Below are 25,728 nucleotides of genomic sequence, written 5' to 3'. Positions count from 1 at the left end.
CATAGTGACAGATCCGCTGCAGTTGATAAAAACATGGCAGATGTGGTTAAAATGTAACAACTGTTAATAACACTGTAGACTATTGTGACCTTTACTTTCAGACGGAGTTTTATTACATTGATTTTTAATTTATTTTCTAGCCGTCATCAAATTTATCAATTAGATACAGTACTCCATTTTTCCCTTAATACTATCTTAATGCCTTCAGCTGAAACGAGTTTGAGCAACATGGAGTGCAGGCACATGACTTCGTGGTAGTGCGGTGTGCCAGCAGCAGCCCGTTTCTACACACAAGGGCCTACTTTAAACAAAACTTCTCAACCCCCAACATATAATGAATAGTTCAGCTGATTTTTATTCTTTTATTTTTATGTATTAAAGCAAAACTTGCAGCTCCAAAAAGTAAAGCACTAAGTTTGACAAAAATGTTTCTTAACTAAACAACTCTATAGTTTATATGAATCTATTTGTCTCACAAAAAGAAGAGTTCAGCTCATTTTGCACAGGGTTATATTATACAGGAGCACCCTGTTGACCTTTTTTTGGTTAATTTTCTAATATTGATTTAAATTATGTTGTAAAATTCGTTTTCTAGGAAGGCAGGAGTGGGTTGTTGTGCTGGAGAGCATTGTCCTACCCTTATGGAGCGGTGTAGCTAGGGGTTTGCCTTACTTTTTAAGAAGGCTCTATTGTCAAAGTAATGTTTGTTCTTTTGCCAAGTCCAAAGTAAGAACGATGTAGACTTTGGATATATGCAGCTGTAAAGTATGTTTATGGGATGGGATAAAGTGAAGATTTCACCATGTGGTTCATGGTTTGGGTGGATATTAACACTGTTCTAGATGCCTATAGGCATTCAAACAAACCCTACTTTTTTTTGTCTTGTTTTTATTTTATTTTTATGTATTTATTGTTGAATCATGCATATTCCTGCATGCTGTTAGGGATGTTTATGCAGCTCATTGATTTGATTACATTTCAAGTTATGTACTAGAAAGGAAATGTTCTGAAAAGCTGTACAAAATGAAGTTTAGCTTTGTATACATTGCGTATACAAAATGACAAAAGTTGTCTAAGTCTGTTGATGTTAACAAGGTCTCCTTTTTTTCTTCTCCACCTGAAATGGTTCCACAGCTGAAGAATAAGTTCATGAAAAAGCTGCCCCGCGATGCTGAGGCATCCAACGTGCTGGTTGGAGAGGTGGACTTCCTGGAAACCCCGTTTGTTGCTTTTGTTCGCCTGCAGCAGGCCGTTATGCTGGGAGCTCTGACTGAAGTCCCTGTGCCCACAAGGTTAATTCCTCCTCTTATTTACTGATGCTGCATAGAATCTTTAAAAATAATAAAAAAGACTTATCAATATCTTGGTATTGTGCCTAGGTTTATGTTTGTACTGCTGGGACCTAAAGGAAAGTCCAAGTCTTATCGGGAGATCGGAAGAGCCATTGCTACCCTGATGTCTGATGAGGTATGTTGTTATGGCGACGAGAGAATAAATATTTAAATATGCATTTATTTTTTTGTTTATTTAACAAAAAAACCTTAAAGCAAATGGGCACCTGTAAGCCCTGTAAGGCCACATTTATTAAATGTTCTTTGGACCTAATTGTTTTTGTCGCCCAGTACCTGTCAAAATAAGAACAAGAAGGTTCTGGATTCGATTCTCTGTCTTTCTGCATGGAGTTTGCATGTTCTCCCTGAGCATGCGTGGGTTCTCTCCGGGTACTCCGGCTTCCGCCCACAGGTCAAAAACACAACTGTTAGGTTAATTGGCTTCTCTAAATTCTCCTTAGGTGTGAGTGTGTGCATGAATGGTTGTCTCTGTGTTGCCCTGCGATAGACCTGCGAAATGTCCAGGGTGTACCCCGCCTCTTGCACATTGACGGCTGGAGATAAGCACCAGCACCCCTCACAATCTCAGCAGGGATGAAGCGTGCCAGAAAATGGATGGATGGATAGACATTTACCCAAACGGAGTCCCAGTCCAGGAAAGATGATGAAAAAAACAAAAATATTTATTAAAACAACAACATTCACCTGATCCCCATTAGTATGAACAGAAATTCACTAGTAACATTCAGCATGCTGCAGTATCGTACAGAGCTTTTTGCTGCTATGCTAGGCTAACCATTCCTATTTAATTTGATAATTTGAAGGGGGGACCACAGCAGCCAATAAAGTCTCTCTATCACTGTAAACCCAATGAAAAGCACTTGTTTAGTTTAGAAAAGGCCAAAGTTTTTGGATCAATAAAATACTATGAGAATGAATCAGGCCTGCACACCAAGGAGGATATAAATATAATTTTTTAAACTTTCAGCAGAAGTCGTTTTTTCTCCCACTGGAACAGCTGTTATACAGCTCTCACGGTAAACTAATAGGTAGTGGGTTGAGTACCTGCTATATAGGACAGTGTGTGTTTTTTTTCATCTGTTACTTTGTTGTCAGGAAGGTTGGCCCTTAACACTGTTCAGACCTGCCCCACATTTTCCCACCAACATCAGTCACATCCTCTCTGTTGATAAACCAGGTTAGGAAGTGTTTTCACTGGATTTCCTCGAGTTAAACTTTACCCCTCTCAGCCGTCCCATAACAGTCCCGTTATCAGATGTTTTTTTGACTCATTGCCCCATGTGTTTATCTGCTGTATTCTCAGTACTGGCATAAACACATATTACCTAATAATGTTTGCTCATTGTGGGAAACATTTAAAATGGTGTGTGTTGCTTAGAGTTTTTTTTTTAAGTGCCAGATATTAAAGTCAGTGACTGGCTGTACTCTCTGTTCCAGTAAACAAAGTGATTGGGAAATATTTTCCACTCAGGCGTTGGAGTTACACATTTTCTTGCCTTCTGTTTCCAGACTCTGAATGTTGTTATGTTAATTTCTAATGTTGTAATTGGTTGGCTTTATTTATCTTCAAGGTATTTCATGACATCGCCTATAAAGCAAAGGACAGGAAGGACCTGCTGGCTGGGATCGATGAGTTCCTGGATGAGGTGATCGTCCTGCCGCCTGGCGAGTGGGACCCCGACATCAGAATAGAGCCGCCCAAGTCTCTTCCCTCCTCAGACAAAAGGTCTGATCTGCTCCATATTAATGAGCCAGCAGTTCAGAAATTCCTATAATTTATTCATCATGTGACACCTAAACATTTCCTCTCATTAAACTACCTTTTTTTTTTCTTTTTCTTTTTTCTGGATTACCTCACTTTTTGTATTCTAAGATTTTACTCCGCTGAATGGAAATATTTTGATGACGTCTTTAGGGATTAAAGTAAACAAACTGACTCAGCTGTTACTGATCAAATCAAACAAACCCAAATAAGACCATGTGGGCATGTAACCTTTTCAAAGAAGAAGAAAAGAATTTATTTATAATATAAAATAGTCTATCAGGCCTATTTACCCCATGACTCATAATTCACACTTAATATGTCGATTTATTTTTTTATGTTTTTATATCATCCACTACATTTATAACCACCCTTAAATTTTATAATGTCTTAAAGTCAATTAATCTATTGTTGGAGTTGCATAATTGCACACAGTATAATGTAGAATATAATTTATACCCGATACCACTTAAAAAATCCAACCTTGTAATTGAAGGTAGTGCAGGAGGGATGGATGCCATATTAATAAATAACATACACTAATGAGTAAAAAAAACACAGTTTCCTAAATCATTAACACGTTTGCTGTTAATTTTTTGTAAAATCCCCTTTTCTGGTAGGACAGCGGCATGCACAGAGATCAATCTTTGACCTCTTTGTTGAACAACACCCGTAGGTTGTCCTGTTTCTGCAAGTTTTCTATAAGATTTAGATTATGGGGTAAAAAAGGAGGTTGAATTTGGGTCTTTCAGCCCATTTCTGTGTTGATTTGGCCATCTGCTTTGGTTTATTGTCCTGCTGAAAAAGACAGTGGTGACTTAGTTTTTACAGAGGCGGTTCAATCAAATCATGCAGATAGATTGGTTAAAAGTTTAATCTCTAAGGAAAATCAGCTGATATCATGGAGGAGGATTCAGTCCTCCTGGAGGAACTTATGGCAACAGGTTGAGGGAACCGGATTTTTGCATTTTTCTCACTGTTATTGTGGAAAACCAGAAGGACAGGAATTGCAGATTCTCTAGCATGCTCACCAGAGAGCATGTGGTGTTTTTATCATTGGCTTTACACAGTGGAATGTTTTGCTTTATTATATGTTACTGTTTTTTGACCAAACCACAGAATTCATATAATCCAGGTTTATACTATTTCACATGTTTCCACTTTTCAAATGGAGCTTACCTTAAAGTCAAGTTGGTTCTAAAAAAAAAAAAAGAAATGTGAGACTGCATCATTACAAAAAATTTTGTTTTTTAACCATGCCTCTTTAGCCTGGGGACCAATGAACATCTATTGCATTGGTCATTTTGTATTAATGCAAGGGTTCTCTTCATGCTCTGCTGAACTGAAGACAATGTGTGTTTTAATTTTTACTTTTAAAGGAAGAATATGTATGCTGGAGGAGAGGCACCTCAGATGAATGGCGACACTCCCCATGATTCAGGTCATGGAGGTGGAGGAGGGCACCAAGTCGGAGAGGAGCTCCAGTGCACAAGAAAGTAATTTGAATTTCTTACTACATTAGGAAATAATTACAGGTAAAATAGCAATTAATGTAAAAAAGCCCACGTTTAGTGATCAATTCAAGATTTGTTTTTTTGTTTTTTGTTTTTTTTACATGGTAACACATAATCAGTATTTTGATAATCCTGATGGACTCAGGTTACTGTAGGTAAGGTAAGATGTGGGATATCAAATGAAAGCGTTATAACTTTTGTTTTCCCGATGACAATAAGAAAAAATTCCACAAGGAACTAAAGAACAATTGATGCATTTCACAGCTGAATAACCTTATTGTATGTCTTTTGTTCAGAGCATTCCTTTCTTGCATAACTGTAACAGAAATGTCTTTAAACAGATCTTTAAAGCTCTATGTGTGCCTCAAATATCACCACCATGTTTAAATGGAGCTGTGATGTGACATTAACTAATTTAAGTGATTTTGTTTTTAAGGTTCTGCGGGGGTCTTATCCTCGATGTGAAAAGAAAGCTGCCGTTTTTTGGCAGTGATTTCTACGATGCACTCAACATTCAGTCTCTGTCTGCCATCCTGTTCATCTATTTGGGGACAGTCACCAACGCAATTACTTTTGGAGGCTTGCTTGGGGATGCTACAGAAAACATGCAGGTAAGTTTGCTGATTCAAATGCCATCCTTTGTTTATCGTGGCATTTAAGTGAAGGTTGTTACCGGGAAAGATAACAGCATGGAGGACATGTACAGGTGCTGGTCATAAAATTAGAATATCATGAAAAAGTAGATTGATTTCAGTAATTCCATTTAAAAAGTGAAACTTGTATATTATATTCATACATTACATACAAACTCATATATTTCAGATGTTTATTTTGTTTAATTTTGATGATTACAAATGACAACAAATGAAAATCTCAAATTCATCATATCAGAAAATTAGAATATTACTGAAGACCAATAAAAACAAAGGATTTATAGAAATGTTGGCCAACTGAAAAGTATGAACATGAAAAGTATGAGCATGTACAGCACTCAGTATTTAGTTGGGCCTCCTTTGGCCTGTATTACTGCAGCAATGCGGCGTGGCATGGAGTCGATCAGTCTGTGGCACTGCTCAGGTGTTATGATAGCCCAGGTTGCTCTAATAGTGGCTTTTAGCTCTTCTGAATTGTTGGGTCTGGTGTATTGCATCTTCTTCTTCACAATACCCCATAGATTTTCTATGGGGTTAAGGTCAGGAGAGTTTGCTGGCCAATTAAGAACAGGGATACCATGGTCCTTCAACCAGGTACTGGTAGCTTTGGCACTGTGTGCAGGTGCCAAGTCCTGTTGGAAAATGAAATCTGCATCTCCAAAAAGTTGGTCAGCTGCAGGAAGCATGAAGTGCTCTAAAACTTCCTGGTATGTGGCTGCGTTGACCCTGGACCTCAGAAAACACAATGGACCAACACCAGCAGATGACATGGCACCCCAAACCATCACTGACTGTGGAAACTTTACACTGGACTTCAAGCAACGTGGATGAAGTGCCTCTCTTCTTTTCCTCCAGACTCTGGGACCTTGATTTCCAAAGGAAATGCAAAATTTACTCTCATCAGAGAACATGACTTTGGACCACTCACCAGCAGTCCAGTCCTGTTTCTCTTTAGCCCAGGCAAGACGCTTCTGACGCTGTCTGTGGTTCAAGAGTGGCTTGACACAAGGAATGCGACAGCAGAAACCCATGTCTTTCATACGTCTGTGTGTGGTGGTTCTTGAAGCACTCACTCCAGCTGCAGTCCACTCTTTGTGAATCTCCCCCACATTTTTGAAGGGGTTTTGTTTCACAATCCTCTCCAGGGTGCGGTTATCTCTCTTGCTTGTACACTTTTTTCGACCACATCTTTTCCTTCCCTTCGCCTCTCTATTAATGTGCTTGGACACTGAGCTCTGTGAACAGCCAGCCTCTTTAGCGATGACCTTTTGTGTCTTGCCCTCCTTGTGCAAGGTGTCGATGGTCGTCTTTTGGACAACTGTCAAGTCAGCAGTCTTCCCCATGATTGTGTAGCCTATAGAACTAGACTGAAAGACCATTTAAAGGCTTTTGCAGGTGGTTTGATTTAATTAGCTGATTAGAGTGTGGCACCAGGGGCCATCAATTTTGAACCTTTTCACAATATTCTAATTTTCTGATATGATGAATTTGAGATTTTCATTTGTTGTCATTTGTAATCATCAAAATTAAACAAAATAAACATCTGAAATATATGAGTTTGTATGTAATGTATGAATATAATAAACAAGTTTCACTTTTTAAATGGAATTACTGAAATCAATCTACTTTTTCATGATATTCTAATTTTATGACCAGCACCTGTACAAGAACAGCTGAATCTTCCTTACTGAAGATTTGTTATTTGTTTACTTCAAATGATTTAAATATCCAAGTTTTGTTAAGTCAGTTGACACCAAGATGGCTTCGACTATTAGCTGAGCTCATCGTTCCGTCATCACTCCTCGTGTTAAACCACTTTTGTCTCTTCAGCTGATAAGCCATGCTAATTTCAGGCTTAGAAGGTCGAAGCAAATCCATTTGCTGAACCAAGGCCTGATTCCTTACAGGAATTTTTACCTGAAAAGCAGCAAACAGTGTTTGCATCCATCGTTTGGGTGCACCTGCAGGTGACGGTCTGTCCAGCAGAAGCTCTGCTGCGACGGAAGCCTGCAAAGCATCGGCCTCATGCAGGGATTTGCCAGAGCTGTAAATAACCACAGATCCAGATTACTCAGCCTTCGTAGCCTCAGCGTGGGTGTTAAAGGAATCACCCCCCACCAAGCCTTTCCCCTTTAAACCTGTACTATGTCAGTGTTTCTCAATCCTGTTTTTCCAATCTCTGCAGAGCAGAGGGAATCCCTGTCCTTGGATAACCTTTCTTGCGTCATTGTTTATAATAAAATATCTTTTGCAAGTTTTTTTTTTTAAACTGGGTTGTAAATCTATAGATAACAAATTGGAAAAAGCTAAATGTGATTTGCATAAATAGGATTTTAGCCTTTATTAATAATGGTAAAACTGTATATTAATTTTAATAAATGTATTTTGGATACATTTATATTGAAGATGATCAACATGCTCACTAAATGAATGTTTTACTTCAAATTCTTTACTCTATCAGTCATATAAAAGTCTGCAGTGATGGTTCTGTCGTGTGCTTTAGGGAGTGTTGGAAAGTTTCCTTGGCACGGCGCTGACGGGAGCCGTGTTCTGTCTGCTAGCTGGTCAGCCCCTGACCATCCTCAGTAGCACAGGCCCGGTGCTTGTGTTTGAAAGACTTCTGTTCACCTTTAGCAAGTGAGTATCTACAAATGATAACTGGAAAACAGACGTAAAAGCAGGAGGTAAATTAGTCTGATAATTAGGATCAGCAGATTGCAGTTTTTTTTTTTTTTTTTTTTTTTTTTTTTTTATTGAGTAAAAGTGTGAAGCATGAAAATACGACCTTCAACATTCACAGGCTGCTTTCATTTACAGTTGTAACCTGCTGCACTTTAAATCACTTAGTATTTGCAGATTGCTCACAGAACAGTTTTGCTCTCAGCTTCCTTTTCTGGTTTTACTGATTTCTTTGATCGAGTTGAACAAATGGCCAATTGAGGGTCATACTGTAAATATAGAATCATTTAACAATCAAAACAGGCTTTCCAGTGCTGAGGCCTCTCTTCTAGTGCTTTTCTGACTCCCTAGGCTCATCTTCTAGCATTACCAAACACTATGCCTGCTCTGTTCCATTATTAATAATTTACTCTCATTTAATTTTACACAGTGAGTGAAGAACGATGGGGTTTCTGTGCCCCTTTAAACGGCTGTGGTGTCGGTAACGCCTTTAGTATATTGTACCACAGATACTATCATGTTATAAAAGGTCTTGTTGATCATCATCCCCTAGGAGTTACAGTTACCTTGATAGCCTTAGAGCTGTCATTGGACAGGATGACATTCGGCATGATGGGCATTTATGTAACCGTTCAATCTAAATTTGTATAATTTAATTACTTTTACTTAAAATGTAAAAGTGACAATGGTTCCTACTGCTGAAATAGTATAACATTGGTTAAAAAGTGTATGAATTATTTATAAAATTTTATTTTTTTGTTTTGTTTTTAACTTTAGAAGTATTCAAAAAGGAAGTTTAAGTCACCGGATCTCTAACCTTTCTGTTTGTGAGCTATACAACAAGCTGACATACGTCAGGATGGCTGCCTGCTCCGGTAGCCATCCTATAGTCTGACACGCTGCTCTTATTTTGACTTCAGTAGTTTCAAAAAACGTGTTAGCTAAATAAAAATATAAAATAAAAATAAAAAATTTTTCTCTAACACCCAAATTGGTTTTCTTTTTTGTAAGCAGTGAGAACTTGTAGTGGCAGTAGCAGGTGGGGGTATCTCCATTTTTAACGAATTAAATCAATCACTGTAGCACTTTTATACCCTTTCCAACTGGCTGAAAAACCTGTTTAAACCCTGGAACAGCTCTGTGAGCTGTGTCGACCCAACTCAAACAATTCGGCAAGCACTGGCGTTAAAGTCTACTTCAAACGCCTCGGCTCTGTTCAGCCTACAGTTGGAACATCAGACCTGGGTCGACATGCTAATTTACCTTATTCCATTTAGCTCAACATATGGACATCAACACACCGCGCCAGTCGCGTCTGATATAACCAGCTAGCCAAAGTAACATTCAATAAATATGCCGCAGGACTGGTGAGTGGGACTCGGACAAATCAAAGAGCGAAACAATAAAGCACGCTTTCTACATCCTGGTTCTCTTATGTTTGTCTGCATTGTTTACTTTCCTGACCTCTGTAACAGTGGTAACATAACCAACACTTACGCAGATATACAGGGGTGGGGGGGCAGAGGCCACGCAGCTTGCCAGTGAGGGGTTAGGCCCAGCTTTTTTAGCCAATGAGAAGGGAGGTAATTGCCAATTTTTAGCGGGTCTACCCGTATGTGAAAAACACGCGTCAATTGGCTAATTTCTAGGGATGGAACGGTTTATGAAAACCGTCCGAAACGTTCGGTTCTACTGTCTCTGTTCGATTCTCGTATGTTGCGTTCGGTTCATGCGCAGCTCCATTTTCTCATAGGCGAAGCGTGTACACTCCAGAGCAGAAGGTGGCGGTACTGCGACAAAAGCCATCCACCAGTAGTAAACATGAAGAAGAAGCGAAGCAGTGTAGCAGGGTGTAGCAGAAAAAAATCAGTTGTTGTGGAGAACTGTGTGAGTATGGCAAGTGGAAAAGAACAGAAGTTGGAAGACGCGCCAGCAGCACTTTATAGGTCTGCTGTATGGGACCACTTTGCATTTACAGTGACCTATGATGACGGCGGAAAGAAAGTGGTGGATAAAAGTGCAACAGTATGCAAGCACTGTGCAACACGTTTTGTTTATGCTAACAGCAACATGACCAACATGTCAGGCTAACAAATAACATATACTGAACCGAACCGAAAACTGTGACCACGAAACCGTGATCCGAACAGAACCGTGGATTTAGTGAACCGTTCCACCCCTACTAATTTCCGTTGGAAAGAAGCTTTAATCTGACATCAATTTAATGATAGATTTAAGCAGGTTATGTAACTACAGCTTATTTAAGTCATTTCAGTTTATTCCTTTTATTACAGATGAACCACATTATAAAGTACCTTTGTTTACAAAGGTTGTGTAAACAAAAATAAAGTCAGTGAAATGAGTTGCCACTTTAATTTAACGTAATTGTTTTTTGTTTTACCCCCCCTTCACTCAGAGATAATAATTTCGACTACCTCGAATTCCGGCTGTGGATCGGCCTGTGGTCCGGCTTGTTCTGCCTGGTGCTGGTCGCCACAGACGCCAGCTTCCTGGTGCAGTACTTCACACGCTTCACCGAGGAAGGCTTCTCTGCACTCATCAGCTTCATCTTTATCTACGACGCGTTCAAGAAGATGATAAAGCTGGCCAATCACAACCCCATCAACAAGGAGTTTGATCACAACCTCATCACTCAGTACGACTGCCGTTGCGTACCTGGTGAGCATCCGACAGCTTTCTCTGCAGCAGACTTGGATGACACCTAATCACTACAGTACTGATTGATGCTGTTAGATTTGGCAGGGTGTTTGTTAAAATGTGTTTGCAGTAGAAGTAACAACTTCAAACCTTTGCTTACTTTCCCAGCCTCCCTATCAGTTTGGCACTCTTTCCATTCTCAGTTGGAACAAGTGATTCTGCTAAATTCCAAAGTATTCCTGCTTTACTGATTAGATATTTATTTTTTCCTAGATAATTCATCAGCACTAAATGTTTCTGCCTGGACAAATACAACTCTGGTACGTGTTGTCCTTATTTTATGAACATTAAGCTGAACAGCATTAGCAGTTTTGATTTAGGAATGATTTCTAGAAAGGTGCTATCACCAACTCGTTGACTCAAATTATGAATCTCTTTTACTCTTTGTCTGCCCAGCCAGAGAATGCAACCTGGGCTTCCCTGACCATGCAACAGTGTAAGGAGTTTGGAGGACAGCTGGTCGGAGAGGCTTGTAACTATGTGCCTGACATTACCCTGATGTCCTTCATCCTGTTCTTTGGGACCTACACCTGCTCCATGGCTCTGAAGAAGTTCAAGACTAGTAGATTCTTTCCCACAACAGTGAGTTCTAGCCCCCCTATGAACAAAATTTTATTTTTGCTACTAAGTGATAGAAAACACTGAGACCTTAAGTCTTCAGGTGTTAGAATAACATATTTTAAGGCTTTTGTTGGGATGAATGTAACAAAAATTCCAAATCAGAGAATAGTTGTGGGGTAGGAGGATTATGATCTAAATAAAATCCACAGTAACCTATAGCATTCAGAGTCATTAAATTGCACCTGTTATGTATAATTCAGGTCTCATTACAAATGTATTTGGTTTTTGTAAACCCCTCAAAGCAGAAGTGTCAAACATATTTTCAGCATCATTAAGTCTTAATAAAAGCTGGTTGAGCTTCAATGTTACATTTAAACTCTGCTCTGCCAGTATCACTTTATTAATTTACTATAAATGTTAAAGGACCATATGCTTTACTTAATGTCATGGATTTTTTTTCACTTGTATTTTATTATTTTTAAAAGGAACAAATAATATGAAACAGAACAATTTACAGAGAACAGGTGGTCCGAGATCCTTAATATACATTGTCCATTTTTCCAAAGGTCTTCATATTTTGCTTGTTACAACCTTAATAAAAAAGTTAATCTTTTCATGCTGTAATTTTCTCCTACTGTCCATCCAGTTTTTGAATGAAGGGTTTACTTCTTTAGACCATTTGCGTGTGATAGCCTTTTTTGCTGCTGCCAATAAAATTTTACATGACTAAAACAAAATGTCAGTATAGTTCTTGTGGTGCATTCTGTACCACAGTATCTTATCCATTTCTTTGGCAAAATCTTCCCAAAATTGGGACAAATTGCAGCACTGCCAGAAGATCTGTGCATGACTCCCATTCTGTTCTCTGGAGAGTCTCCAGCAGAGTTGGTTTAAGGATGACAATGCTTTTTTTTTTTTTTTATCTTTGGAGTAATAAAAAAACCTGAAAAAAACTTTTCTAACAGTAAATTTTCCAATTCCTAGAACTAGTAGTGGTAACCTGTGATTTACAGATAGTGTACCACATGTCATTACTTATGCCCTCCTGTAGTTCATTCACCCATTTGTCCCTAATATACAGTGTTGAGGTTTTCCTATGAACTATTAATCATTTATACAGTGTTGCTACCACTTTACGACTTTTATTGTTATATGCATTGCTTAATATTTGTTTAATTGCGTTCAATTCACCTGGGAGAACTGGGCTAATTTCTTTTAAATAGTAGTCTTGAGCTAAAAGTACAGGTAAAAATCTTGCTTTTCCAAATCGAACTCCCTCTGCAGAGTTTGGAAACCTAAAATTTGGCCTTTTTTGAAAAAATTTGTTTAGAATAATCCTTTAGTTGTCCATTCTTTAAATTTAGCATTCATTATACCTTGTTCAAAATTTGTGTCATAGGCCAACCAGCTTAAACGTCTTAATTTTTTCCTCTATCTTACTTTTTCTTACTATTTTAAACTAAATTTCCAGGGTAAATCATGTTATGCATTTTTTGACCTGAGGCTGGGATCAACTGCTGGATTGAACCAGATCTGGCTCACTGGCCTTAAGCTTGACACGTGTCCTTTAAAAGTCTAATGGAGAAGATTACTGAACAAAATGGCGGCATGAAGCCCAAGAACACTGGAGATGGGTCAGGGTGAACGTTTGGAGCAATGCAGGGTCATAAAACAATATCTGAACTTTAGTTCTGATTACTGAACACAGCGTCCCCATGTCGACACGTGTATTGGCAACATCAGGCACTGGGGACGCTTTTATTTCCATAGGGACAGAGAAGCCAGACAACAGTTGATGGAAAGATGGGTGTTAAAAACCAGATGGAAGTTAAAAGTGAATTTAAACTGAGTTGGAGGTATATGGTCTGGCTAACTTTACCAAACCAAACAGCCAAGCTCAGGATTTTGTGTTTAATATAAAATATTGGTGGGTTGATCCAACTAGATTTTCAAAGATGATCTCCATCCAGTCTGGCTGAGCTTGAAATCTTTCTCAAAGATGCGGTAAAGATGTCCACCTCTAGATGAGCAAAGATGTTAGAGAGAAATCCCAGAGAAATTTCAGCTGTTTTGGTAGCTAAACATCTATCAGTTCGATAAATTATGACTTTTTTTTCTTTTCCTACAACATAATTTTAAAGCCATGCATCCTTTATCTCTATACCTTTGCTTCTTTCTTTTGATCTAAAAGCATCCTGATAATGAACATCAGGGTTTGTTGTTGCAATGTTCAAACAATCATGAGTTTTTTTATTCATGAAGTACATAATTGAGTATCCACATTTGGGAAGGATGCAATATCACCGGTCTCTACTAACACTTTGTTTTTCTGCATGGTTCCCTCTTTGCAGGTGAGGAAGCTTATCAGTGACTTTGCAATCATCTTGACCATTCTTCTCTTCTGTGGCATCGATGCCTTGGTTGGTGTAGACACTCCAAAGCTTATAGTGCCTAGTGAATTTAAGGTAACCAATACACATTATATCTACAACAAACTCTAAAATTAAAATCCTAAATGAAGTGTTTCAGACATTGAAATATTACTCAAGGTCAGAAATGGATAATGTAAACAAAAAAATTACATATTCTGCACTCTGAACATAAAGGAGCAGGATCCTTTGATGGGGGACAGTGCATTGGTCAGCAGAGTGCTGTTTTCTTAGATTACACTGTTAATGATCCATGTTTCTGCAAGAAAGCTTCCCTAATTCTTTAAAATCCCTACATAATGCTCTCTTTGTAGTTTGCTCGGTTGGATACATATTACCTGAAACTAAGACAGGCATTCTTGGAGATCTTTGAGATCAAATGTTGGCAGACCCCAGCAGCCCTCCCTTTGCTGGAGGAGTGGGCAAAAGTTGATTACAGGTGATGTGAGAACAGACTGTCTTCTAGAGCAGGCACAGAGCGAGCTTTCTTTGCTCACAGAGGTTTAATTCACGCTTCTCTGTCACATCATAATGCAGAAGTAATTCAAACCTACAGCGTTCAGGTACCTGCTTTCTGTGGCGCAGTTTAATTTTATGCTTCATGTGTTAGCTGTGTTCTTGTATGTGGCCTTTGTACTGCACTCAATATCGCTGTGAGCCTTAAATCTCTTCTCTTTGAATTTATTCAGCCCACAAGCCCAAATAGGGGCTGGTTTGTTCGTCCATTTGGAGGGAACCCCTGGTGGGTCTACCTGGCAGCTGCGCTTCCTGCCCTCTTGGTCACCATTCTGATATTCATGGATCAGCAGATCACTGCCGTGATTGTCAACAGGAAAGAACACAAACTAAAGGTGAGGAGTGCTCCTGAAAACTGGTTAGGAATAAAGGATAAACTACTGAATGATGTCTTATTATAATTGCATTTATATTATAAAACAAACAATTTTGGCCTTGTTGTGAACTGCTGTGTAAAAGGGTCATAAAAAGGTTTGTAAAACGGATAAAAAATGTTTTATTAAATATTTCGGAGCTACCATAATAATTCAGAATCAGAAATACTTTAATAATCCCAGAGGGAAATTACTTAACTTCTTTAAATTGCTTATTATAATTGCTTCTTATTTACATAAAAAACGGTTAAGATGGTGAAGCTTAACAATAAAAAAGATTCATAAAATTTACATTGAAATCTCCTTTAATTAAAGCTTGAAGCTTTGCCATTCTGTTGAATTGTATTTCTTCCTAAATAGTTAAATACAGTGCATTGCAAAAGTATTAATGGTTTTGAACACATTTTGTAACAATACAACCACATCCTTCCCTGTGTCTTACTGGGAATCTATTGGATAAACCAACACGCCGTAGAGCATAATGGTGAAGTGGAAGGAAAGAAGCTTTGATCAGATGAGATCCTAATTACATTTCTTTAACCTACAAAACCTCTTAAGCTGCACTTCATTCTAAAAACAACATCCTAATAATGAAACATGGTGGTGGCAGCAGCATGCTGTTGGAACCTTTTTTCAGCAGGGAGAGGGTAGTAGCTCAGACCTGCACTAAATTTTTTTTTTATACCTTGATCTATTTATGACCAAGAATGACCTCGTTAAACTGTCCATCTAGATTTGAACATTTATGAGTTTTTCATTGTCCAGGGAATGTACTTTTCAGATATTTACTTAAGATAAATGTATAATTTTATTTGATCCTCCTCATAAAGTTCATAATACATCAAATCTTCTGGTTTCATCTTTTGCTGTGTAAACTTTTTAAAGCATACGAGAGAAACAATCAAGATGCAATAACATTAGAACCAATAACCTCTAGTAGGCTCCTCTATAACCACCTGGTGTTGTCTTCTCTCTCATCTCTCCTACCCATTCCCAGAAAGGGGCCGGGTATCATCTGGACCTGTTCTGGGTGGCCATCCTGATGATTTTGTGCTCCTTCATGGGGCTGCCATGGTACGTAGCTGCCACCGTCATCTCCATCGCCCACATCGATTCTCTGAAAATGGAGACGCAGACCTCCGCCCCCGGAGAGCAGCCCAAGTTCCTGGGCGTCAGGTCAGTTGACACTTTAATGCTCGTTAACATGAAAAAGATTTATTTATTGACATTTCTTTTACTAATGTGTGGCATGTGGATGTATTTGGAGTGCAAACCGAACAAATAGCTGTATCAAAGAGGTCGGAGAAACATTTTCCTTATAGTTTAAATCAGTCAAAATGTGTCTTCTGCTGCTTTCTGTGTAGCTGATGAGCATTAGTTCTGTAACATTAGTTTAACTAACTTTTTCCCATTGTTTTTAAATGCTTAAAATGTCAGAATAAAGTTTCAGTACTCTAGGATTTCTAGGTTTGAATTGCTGTTTGGAATTTCCTCCATATGACCAAACCAGTTTTTTCATCCAATGCTGATTTTCTTGTTTTTAATCTTTTTTTTCTGTCGTTCCTCCTGTCCAGGGAACAAAGAGTCACTGGCATCTCTGTGTTCCTCCTGACGGGACTCTCTGTCTTCATGGCTCCTATCCTCAAGGTATTCCATCCAGATCCTAATTCTCCCATGGAAATGTGGATTACGGTCCTCCTCTTTTAGGACAAGCTCTCGTCACTTGGTTCATTTTTCTTAAATCATTGAAAATCTTTCCTTCATCCGATTAGAAGCCCCTCGACCTGAACTAATTCAATGTGAGCTAGGGACATTCATCAGGACTTTAAGCTCCAATTGCAGAAGAGTGTAGAGTTTCCATTCTCCCACTAAGCTGGCAGAGGACTGAGTTGATGATGTCGGAGCTGCTGCTCCCCCTTGTGGACATTTTATAGACTCCCCTCCTACTGCTTTCTCATGTGGTTTATTAAGATGTGTCTGGTTGTATGGTGGTGTTTTATGTATTAGCCTGTCAGAATCTAAAATCATACATCTTTCTCTTTTTTTTTTCACGTTTAAAGTTGACAAAGCTACATGACTACTAGACATTCAAAACATAAGGAAGCAGCAGTGACTGCAAACCAAGTGTATCCACTGAAAGGCTGTCTGAGCTGCTTTTAAATATGCACTGAAGACACAAAACTACCTTTCTGTTCTAATTAGTAGAAGATTTATTGCACAAAACTATAATGCTCACTTGTTGTTTAGCTCAAACTCATAATCCTGCAATCAACATGTATTATATGGATGTTTTCCTGCTCTGCTGTCTGCAGTTCATCCCCATGCCTGTGCTCTATGGTGTCTTCCTCTACATGGGTGTGGCATCTCTCAATGGTGTACAGGTGAGTTGTTGCACGTTGCTTAGACACCTCTAACTAGCAATGACACAATAAAATAATATGGGACTATTTTATCTTCATGTCTTTAATTATTCATCATAGTTATCACAGCATTAGTTTTAATGTAGTCTTAATTACAGCCCTGACTTTTGTTAATTAGTGCATTAAAGGGAAGGGAAACGGGTGGCGCTGTGATTAGCTCATATGACCCATGTGTGGAGGCCTTAGTCCTAGACACGGACGGCCCGGAATTGCAATTCCCGCATGTCTCTCCCGCTGTCATACCCCCTTTCCTGTCTGCCTACCGTCCATAAAAATAAGCCACTAGTGCCGTAAAAACAAAAAAAAAAGGGTAGGGAAACAGAAGAGTTGGATGTGATTAACAAAAAATGTCGAAAACTACTTCAGAAAATACTCTATTTGAGTCAAAGCTTGAATCTTCCAGCTTAACAAACAGCCAGAGCTTCAGTCTAAAGGTTTACATCAATGTAGCTATCTGTGTTAGAAAGATGCCGAATTTCAGAAGCTGTGCCTAGGCTTGAAAACTGTGCTTCAATTAAACCTGTTTTTCAGTCCCATTTATTCTGAGAAAATTTGTAAAGAATAATTGGGGGGGAGAAGAAAAAATACCCAAGCAGTCTTGCATCTGTAGTTGCAGCATAAGGAGCTTATTAATTTAGGTGGCTGATTAAAAATGGGCATCAAAATTTTCTGATAATTACCATTACAAAAACTTTCCATAACATTATTGTGTGTTTCCGTGCTGCAGTTCATGGACCGTCTGCAGCTGCTCCTCATGCCTGCCAAGCACCAACCAGACCTGATCTACCTGCGTCACGTCCCCCAGAGACGCATCCACCTTTTCACCTTCATTCAGGCCCTCTGTTTGGCCCTCCTCTGGGTCCTCAAATCTACCGTGGCTGCAATCATTTTCCCAGTTATGGTGAGGATCGGCTGCTGTGTAGCTGAGTGAAAACGGAGCTCCCGGTAGCAGGCGTTGAGAATAATTTCACTGCTCCTCTTGTTCATAGATTCTGGCGTTAGTCGCCGTCCGAAAGGCCATGGACTTCGTGTTCTCCCAACATGACCTCAGCTACCTGGACGATGTGATCCCAGAGAAGGACAAGAAGAAGAAGGAGGATGAGAAAAAGAAGAAAAACAAGAAGAAGGGAAGCATTGATAGTGAAATGGATTTTGTAAGTAACTAGTTAAATATCCATATGTGGAAAAAGGACATTTTGTGTTATCCACTGTTGAAGTGATGTGTCAGAAAGTAGATCTCCAGCGTTAATGTTGTCCCTCCATCCTCCCACAGTCCGACTACCCCTACAATGAAAATATCCCCTCTATAAAAATCTCTATGGATATGATGGAACAGGAGCCAATGTTGGGGGATAAATCTGAGGATAGTGAGTACTAGTCAGGGTTTGCTTTGCTCCGGCTCCAACAGCTGCTCAGAACTTCACAAGCTTCATGCTCAGCGCTTCACTGCTTCTCTAACTTTTTTTTAAATTAATAGCACTTCGGATAACATGCCCCTGAAAGAAGCTTTGCAGTGCTTGCTTTTTTTCCTGTTTTCATATTTCTGCTTTTGCCTTTTAATTGAAATGTATGAACTTGTCATTAACTTTTTGCTTCTTTTCTCCAGGAGATCATGCGAAAACTTTCCTTAACCCCCATTCACCGTGCTGAACACTACTTCCGCAGACCCACTGTGTGAGTGAGTACGAACCTCCTTCTGCATAGCTGTTCAAACACATACTTCCTTTAAACTCTGTTATATTTGTTACAGATGCTACAATCACAATCATAAATGTATGGATCATAAGGAAAATGATTTTCATTATTTTTTTGCAATTAAAACTGAGCGGCATTAGTTTTTAATCCAACCCTCTGTATGTTATAAAAGCATAGCCCAAGATTCTCAGTTAATCTAAAGTTTGAACTTTGACTAGGCCATTCCAACAAATCCCTCTGCGGTCACACTGGTTTTATATCAGGGCTGCAACTAATGAGTATTTTGCCAATCCATTAATCTGTCGATAATTATTTTGATTAATCAATTAATAATCTGATTGCAAAAGGCTCCTTAAAGAAGACTTTTTTTCATGAAATTAAACCAGGTGAGCTTTTCCACTTGAGGAGTTCTGGATAGAGCATATTGACAGAAGATTTTTTTTTAAATCTTTAATTGCAATATTATATGGTTTATTTACAATCTTGAGATAATTAATGCTCTAAGTGGGTCGCTTTGTCAGCTAAAGCATATTTAAGAGTCTATACTCCAGTTAAAGATAAATCAATAACAGATTAGTTGAAAATTATTTCAATAATCCATAAATAACAATTAATGCGAAAAATGGTTTTAGCCCTTCTTTATATTTCTTATTAGGTGAATTCTTTCTCAGCCTCAGGTTTGTTTTGGAGACTCAAGTAAGCTTTCTTCCTGGATCCACCTCTTTTTTGGTCATCATAGGACACCATAGCTTGATATGCAAAATAAAAAGTTTTAGTTTTGCTTTTATCTTATCAAAAAAGCATGTTCCACTTTTTTTGTTAAATACAAAAGTCGAAAGCCTGACTGAATCCAAAGTCAGACCACACTGTTTCAGATTTTTCTTTGAAAAACAAAAATCCGCATTTGTTTAAATGGCTAAGTGACAAAATCTGTGGAAGTTAAAGGGAAGTAAACATAGGGAATAAACTTCATGTCATTGTTTTCTTTCCTTTTTCACAGTGTTGGCAGCGGTTCACCTACGATTCAGATTGACCTGGAGAACAATGGTTTCCTCCGGAGGAAGAAGTCTGAAACTGAACTGTGACATGAAAATTTAAAGAAACAGCATGACGCTGCAAACTTAGCCATCCTCTTATTTTATTTAATTTTCTTTTATTACCACAGTGCCGATTTGTAGTGGTATTTCGGTTAAAGTTAGCAAACAGATTTGAATCAGAACGGCGGGAGTATTTGTCTTAACACTTTGTTGGTACTGAATTTCTATAGAGACGTTGCGTCATTGGCTTTAAAATCAACACGGCTCCTAAATATTATCTGAATTCGCTTTAAAACTACTAATTTAGTCATCATCAATCTTAACATCTGTGGACATAAGCAAAGGTTCAGGAAGCTATGGCAACTAAACCATACATTCAACTCCGTTTTTCCTGTTCAAATCATTCCCAAAGGTTTATTTTATTTAATTTTTTTTAATAGAACAAATGAAGACAAGTTTTCTTCTTTCTAAGCTGCTGAAATCATCATCTGAACATTAGATTCTGCCGTTTACATGTTGTGAACAAAAGGGCTATAAAGTCACCTATGCAGAGTAACAAGCTACTTTATGTTTGGTTCAAGGGTGTGAAAATATTTCTGATTTTTTTTCATAGTTCCAGCAATTTAAAAATAACACACAAAGGTTTTCATCTTCTCTTTTTTTAAAATAATTTCTTCCCTTGCTTTATATTTATTCTCATATCACTCTCAGTGGGTTAAGTTTCCTGTAAGGAGTGGAAATATTTAGTTTCAGATGTCTTCTCTGTGGTCTGTTTCCACTCAGCTGTCTTTTGCCTGACTCCAGGGTAGTAGATGTATGAAAACCTTTATGTAGCTCTACCTCTTCTTCTCTGTAGGTGCCAGACATGTTTGAAATAAGTGATATGTATCTTTTATGCAATGATTTGTGATCAAGCAGTAATTTAATTCTCCTATCCTAATTTGGCACTGTATACATGTCAGAATCCTCTTATTTTTTTTTTTTTTACTTATTTTGTTGTGTTTTCATCATGAAATGTTAAATAACGGATATATATATTTTACAAGGTAAATCCACCCAGTTTTCAAGGAAAAGCTGATACTTTGAAGTTTGCATTTGAACAACTGAACATGGCATTAATATATATGAGAAAACATTGTCCCTTTGTTGATATATTGAAACCCTTGCGGTGAGGAGAAATGGCTTCTAGCTTGTCTGTTTAATTCAATGTAACATTCGCTCGCAAGACAATCAGCTGTTTGATTCAGTAGCTTTAAATTTGCAATGCAATTTTTATCCAGAGACTTGTAATTTGATTAATATTTAATCTTGAAGTAATTTTGAGGTATTCATTCTTTTTTTTTTTTTTTTTTATAATGCAAATTTAAATTCAGACTCAGTGTGTGACCGGTGGTGGAAGATTGTTTGGAGTAGGGAGTCAAAGAAGACGTACAGTGCTGAAAACAACTATTTGCCAACTTACAGACTGTTTTTGTTTTTGTTTTTTTATCACTAAATTTTAAAGAAAAAAGCTCTGTAAACACAAAATGCAGTTTTCTCATAAAATCAGCAGAGCCTTTCATGAATATGTAATTGCCCTCTAAAGCTTTTTTACATTAATGATGATCAGTTTTTTTACTTCACAAAGAAATGGAATAGCATCCCAATCGATATTAAGTGTAAACCTTCCTTAGATTAACTAACTGCACTGTTTTAAATGTTGATTGTCCTGCTGCATAACTCAGCTTTGCTCGTCCTTAAGTTCACAAACTGATGGCCACACAGAATGTCTGGATCCATTTAGCAAAGTAGCCCCAGACCATTACACTACTGCCAAGATTGTTGATGGTAGATGTTTATTTTTTCACTGAAATGCTTTTTTTTCTTGTATTATTTTGTTTGTCGTTTTTTTTCCCCCCACCAGATATGTTGACAAATATACTTCTAAAAAAGCTTCACTGTTTTGTCCTTTCAGGCGTTAGTATAGTTCCCTCAAAGTCATTGGGATGATCTAGATGTTTTGTTTTTTTGTTTGTTTTTAGAAATGTTAGAATGGCCCTTTTTAGTTAGCAGGGATTTTTTTTGGTGTTTTTTCTTTCATTTAAAGATTTAGTTGAGGATTTTTGCGAATTTTATAAAAGACCCGCCCTCTCCACTGCACATGCACAACCCTGCACCCCCTCCAGAGAGGGAAAGCCTATTAAACTCTTTTAAACAGAGCGTGCATGTGGAGAAATGGGCTCCTGCTTGCTCTGTTAAAAAGTTGCTGTTTGCATCGCTCATACAAGTTTACTTTCCAGAAGAAAATTTGTAGTTTTTTCACTATGTCAGACTCGCCATCGGTAAGTGAAAATGGGGACGAGCAAGTAGGGTGGCCTTACGTAAACATATCACCAGAATGATTGACAATTAGGAGGACCACTTATTTTGATGATCCACCCGGAAAAAGAAAATCATCCACTACACTTTTAAGCAGTGACTTTGTGACCAGTGGTAAACTGATAGAGCTAAGTAACATAGCTTGTCGTGTAATTTTGATATTGAATGATTTGTTGCCCCTTAAAATTTAGCTAACTTTCTGTTGTTTAGACCACCATGACTCATTATTTTATTTTTTTTTATCCTTTACGTCAGGCAGTAATCAGGCCTGTATGTGGCTGTTGATGATTGTTATTTATTTTTTCTTAATTTTAATCCCAAAATGCTTAATCGGAGTTAATGAATGAATTAACAAGAGGGACAATTACTTTTTCACTTAAGGCTATGTGGAATTGGAATATTTCAATTTTCCAGCTAAAAATCTGTAAAAAAAAAAAATAAAGCAAATACCTTTTGACAGCACTGTATTAGCATTTCATTGAGCAAAATAAAGTACATTATTTCAAATGTTCCTGCATTGCTAAAATAACTTGATTATGCAAATCACCGGTACCAGTCTGATTTAACTGATGCAAAATTTAATAATTTATATCTGTGTGTGATGCATTCAAATCATTTGAACTGTAAAAACATATTTATTACCTTACAATATGCTCATGCACATCTATTTTGTCATAGATTTTTATTATAAGCATCTCAGATTCATCTCTCATTGTTGCATCAGTATTCTGTAATAAATGTGAAGCTAATGACTGTTAACGTTGCTCTATCCCAGAAAACACAATGTCTTCCTCTTTGTTCTGTTATCTGTGTATCTTGCACTCCGACCTGTCTTGTTCTAAATCCATAATTGTAACGATATTTTTATGCTGTAACGCTGACACCGGTTTTGTACCAGCATCTAATGTGCTAAACAGTCAGGTTACTCTGAAGGAATGAAAGTGTCAGTGTTTTTTCTATGATGTAGTTTTAAATGAGCAATAAAACAATCTGAATAATTCTTAAATATCTGTTTTTTTTTTTTTATGTTAGATTTTTGAATGTGGGTCTAAAAGTTGCATGCATGCCAATTTCCCTGATTTTTAGAGGCTTCTCATAGTTTGGAACAGCTGTCTGATTAGTGTCACCACCTTCATCCGAATGCTCAGGAACTGGAAAGGCTTATCTTTAAAAATCCCTTCAAGTAGTGGGTATTTGTCTTTTTGACACTGTCTGTCCTGCAAAGCTTTACATGTTTTCTTGATACCAGATAATGAGTGTTCTGTCCTCATTTTGATCCACCTTGGTTTACAGCTACTGTTGTGAAAGGCAGGACTCCTTAATGGGTCCCACTGTGTCAGCTAAGATCCACCATCAGCTTTTTTATGTTTACATTTGAAGAAAAGATTATTTTTACAACAAATGGGCCATTCTGCTTTTCTTTTTACAGTGATGCACTTCTTTATGCTGGCCTACAAATAGAAACCTATGAGAAAACACTGAAGTTTGTGGTAAAAAATGTTAAAGGGTTATGAATGCTTTTGTAAGCTAGTGCAGGTTACAAAGTTAAAGACATATCTTCTCTTTGATACTCAAAGAGAAGATATTTAGAATCAGCTTATCTGGCCAGGATTGGTGACAAATTTGACTTGATGGGCTGCTCAGTGGTGCAGTGGGCAGCACTGCTGCCTTACAGCAAGAAGGTTCCAGGTTTGATTCCTGGCCTGACTGATGCACTAATATTTTTGGGCTATAATTGGTTTTATCAGTATCTAGCAATACATGCAGATGTTCACCAATTCATTAATGCATCCAGTCACCATGGATAAGATCAGTTAAAGTATATGTATTTGCCTTCTCTGCATTTAGTAGCCATTAATTTCTTTATTATTAGAGGGGGAAAAAAATACTGGCTTCATGAATCGACCTCAAAATACTAGCAGCACATGTCTGTGATCAGTTAGACTATCAGAATAATTTTAATCAGCATCGGCCTTAAAAAACCTATATTAATCGATCTCTAAAGTGTAAAAAGTGGCTAAGACCACAAAATAAGAGTAAAGTTATATTTTTTGTAAAGTAAATTATGAAATCCAGATTTAATTCATACAGTTGAACCGCCGTCTAAAGACCTGATGATGCTAAAGTGGCCTGATATTAAAAAAATAAAAAATGAGTTGCATGGACCAGATTGTTGGCTGCATTCTGGACCTGACTGGTTTCATGGATAAGCCAAATATAGTAATGATTGAATACTGGCCTTTTAGAAAATGACTAGAAGGTTTTCACTCTCTGTGTGTGGAGACCACCTTATGTCTAGAGAGTGGATTGTTCCTAGGAACTGGAACAGATGGGATGGTCTGAGTGTTTGCCTTCTCCACAGTCATTGGTTTTAGCATCTAAACAAGTTTAGAAATCAAGGGCCATTGAAAGATGATAATGTTCACTTAAAAAAGGTTACTTTAGAAAGTCTGGATGACATTACTTTAGATAACAGATGTTTTACTGCTGCTTTTTTAAGTAATTGGCTCTATATCTGTATACAGCATTAATGCATCATGTCATGTTGATCTTACAGTAAAGAGGAGGGAAGACAGCTGCATAGATTCTATAGAAGCAGAATAATTAAAAGTTTTTCCCTTTTTCACTATAATACAGCAGATGTTATAGAAGTAACTTATGAGTAATGATGAAGGCATTAAATCTCTGAAGGAAAAGACAAATTAATTTACAGAGCAACTCTGGATCACGATTTCACTCGGCACATGACTTTTTCTTCTAAATGTTGCATTGTTAATCATTAAATTTTCATAACTGGAAATAAGAGGAAAGCTGAAACTACTTGGTGCTAAATTAGCTTCATGTTTTGGCTCCAGGGGGCAGTGGTGCCTCTTCTATAAACAGCCCAGAAATTAAACCAGCACTGCCTTCATTTAAAGACTTTAGTAGATTTAGATTGAAAGGAAATGGCTTTAAAACCATCAAATCCTGCTTATGGTTTTATTAAAATCCTTGTCATAGAATTAATTTAAATATTTCCATATCATTTATGTGAATACACATAATGCACGGGTATCAAACCAAAAATAAAAAATGTAAATGATTGGGAATGAAACAGTTTGTTGAAAAACCAATTGCAAACTGAACAGTGGTGCTTCGATAGAGGTGACCAGGTTTAAAATGGTAGGCACTAATATAAATGTTCAGAATGTAGAGTAGAATACAATGAGGCATTTTATCTGATATTTGTCAGGTTACTCAGCTGCACATACACTATATTGCCAAAAGTATTTGCTCACCTGCCTTGACTCACATATGAGCTTAAGTGACATCCCGTTCCTAATCCATAGGGTTCAATATGACGTCGGTCCACCCTTTGCAGCTAGAACAGCTTCAACTCCTCTGGGAAGGCTGTCCACAAGGTTTAGGAGTGTGTTTATGGGAATTTTTGACCATTCTTCCAGAAGCGCATTTGTGAGGTCGCACACTGATGTTGGACGAGAAGGCCTGGCTCTCAGTCTCCGCTCTAATTCATCCCAAAGGTGTTCTATCGGGTTGAGGTCAGGACTCTGTGCAGGCCAGTCAAGTTCATCCACACCAGACTCTGTCATCCATGTCTTTATGGACCTTGCTTTGTGCACTGGTGCACAGTCATGTTGGAAGAGGAAGGGGCCAGCTCCA

At 37.9% G+C, this 25,728-nt stretch overlaps 1 protein-coding gene across 6 annotated transcripts in view; it reads left to right on the top strand.

The window, feature by feature from the left end:
- The window catches only part of LOC119796456 (electrogenic sodium bicarbonate cotransporter 1-like), a 45,739-nt gene extending 24,113 nt beyond the window's left edge, over window positions 1-21,626 (top strand). For 2 of the 6 annotated variants that reach the window (XM_038305013.1, XM_038305017.1), the window contains 19 exons: window positions 1,135-1,292; window positions 1,380-1,467; window positions 2,924-3,078; window positions 4,494-4,610; window positions 5,065-5,239; window positions 7,785-7,918; window positions 10,377-10,639; window positions 10,892-10,938; window positions 11,075-11,260; window positions 13,591-13,704; window positions 14,358-14,519; window positions 15,556-15,734; window positions 16,133-16,205; window positions 16,871-16,939; window positions 17,706-17,879; window positions 17,968-18,132; window positions 18,252-18,345; window positions 18,585-18,656; window positions 19,674-21,626. In XM_038305013.1, coding sequence (XP_038160941.1) covers window positions 1,135-1,292; window positions 1,380-1,467; window positions 2,924-3,078; window positions 4,494-4,610; window positions 5,065-5,239; window positions 7,785-7,918; window positions 10,377-10,639; window positions 10,892-10,938; window positions 11,075-11,260; window positions 13,591-13,704; window positions 14,358-14,519; window positions 15,556-15,734; window positions 16,133-16,205; window positions 16,871-16,939; window positions 17,706-17,879; window positions 17,968-18,132; window positions 18,252-18,345; window positions 18,585-18,628 — 2,397 coding nt within the window. In that variant the 3' untranslated portion in view covers window positions 18,629-18,656; window positions 19,674-21,626. The remainder of the gene's footprint in view (window positions 1-1,134; window positions 1,293-1,379; window positions 1,468-2,923; window positions 3,079-4,493; window positions 4,611-5,064; window positions 5,240-7,784; window positions 7,919-10,376; window positions 10,640-10,891; window positions 10,939-11,074; window positions 11,261-13,590; window positions 13,705-14,357; window positions 14,520-15,555; window positions 15,735-16,132; window positions 16,206-16,870; window positions 16,940-17,705; window positions 17,880-17,967; window positions 18,133-18,251; window positions 18,346-18,584; window positions 18,657-19,673) is intronic. The other 4 variants (XM_038305011.1, XM_038305016.1, XM_038305014.1 and 1 more) reach the window with 3 other exon arrangements.
- The last annotated feature ends 4,102 nt before the right edge of the window (window positions 21,627-25,728 follow it).

This window comes from Cyprinodon tularosa, unplaced genomic scaffold, assembly GCF_016077235.1.
Source record: "Cyprinodon tularosa strain WSP-4 unplaced genomic scaffold, ASM1607723v1 ctg55, whole genome shotgun sequence".
NCBI classification, from domain to species: domain Eukaryota; kingdom Metazoa; phylum Chordata; class Actinopteri; order Cyprinodontiformes; family Cyprinodontidae; genus Cyprinodon; species Cyprinodon tularosa.
Note: the sequence above shows the minus strand (reverse complement) of the source record. Positions and strands in the feature narration are given on the sequence as shown.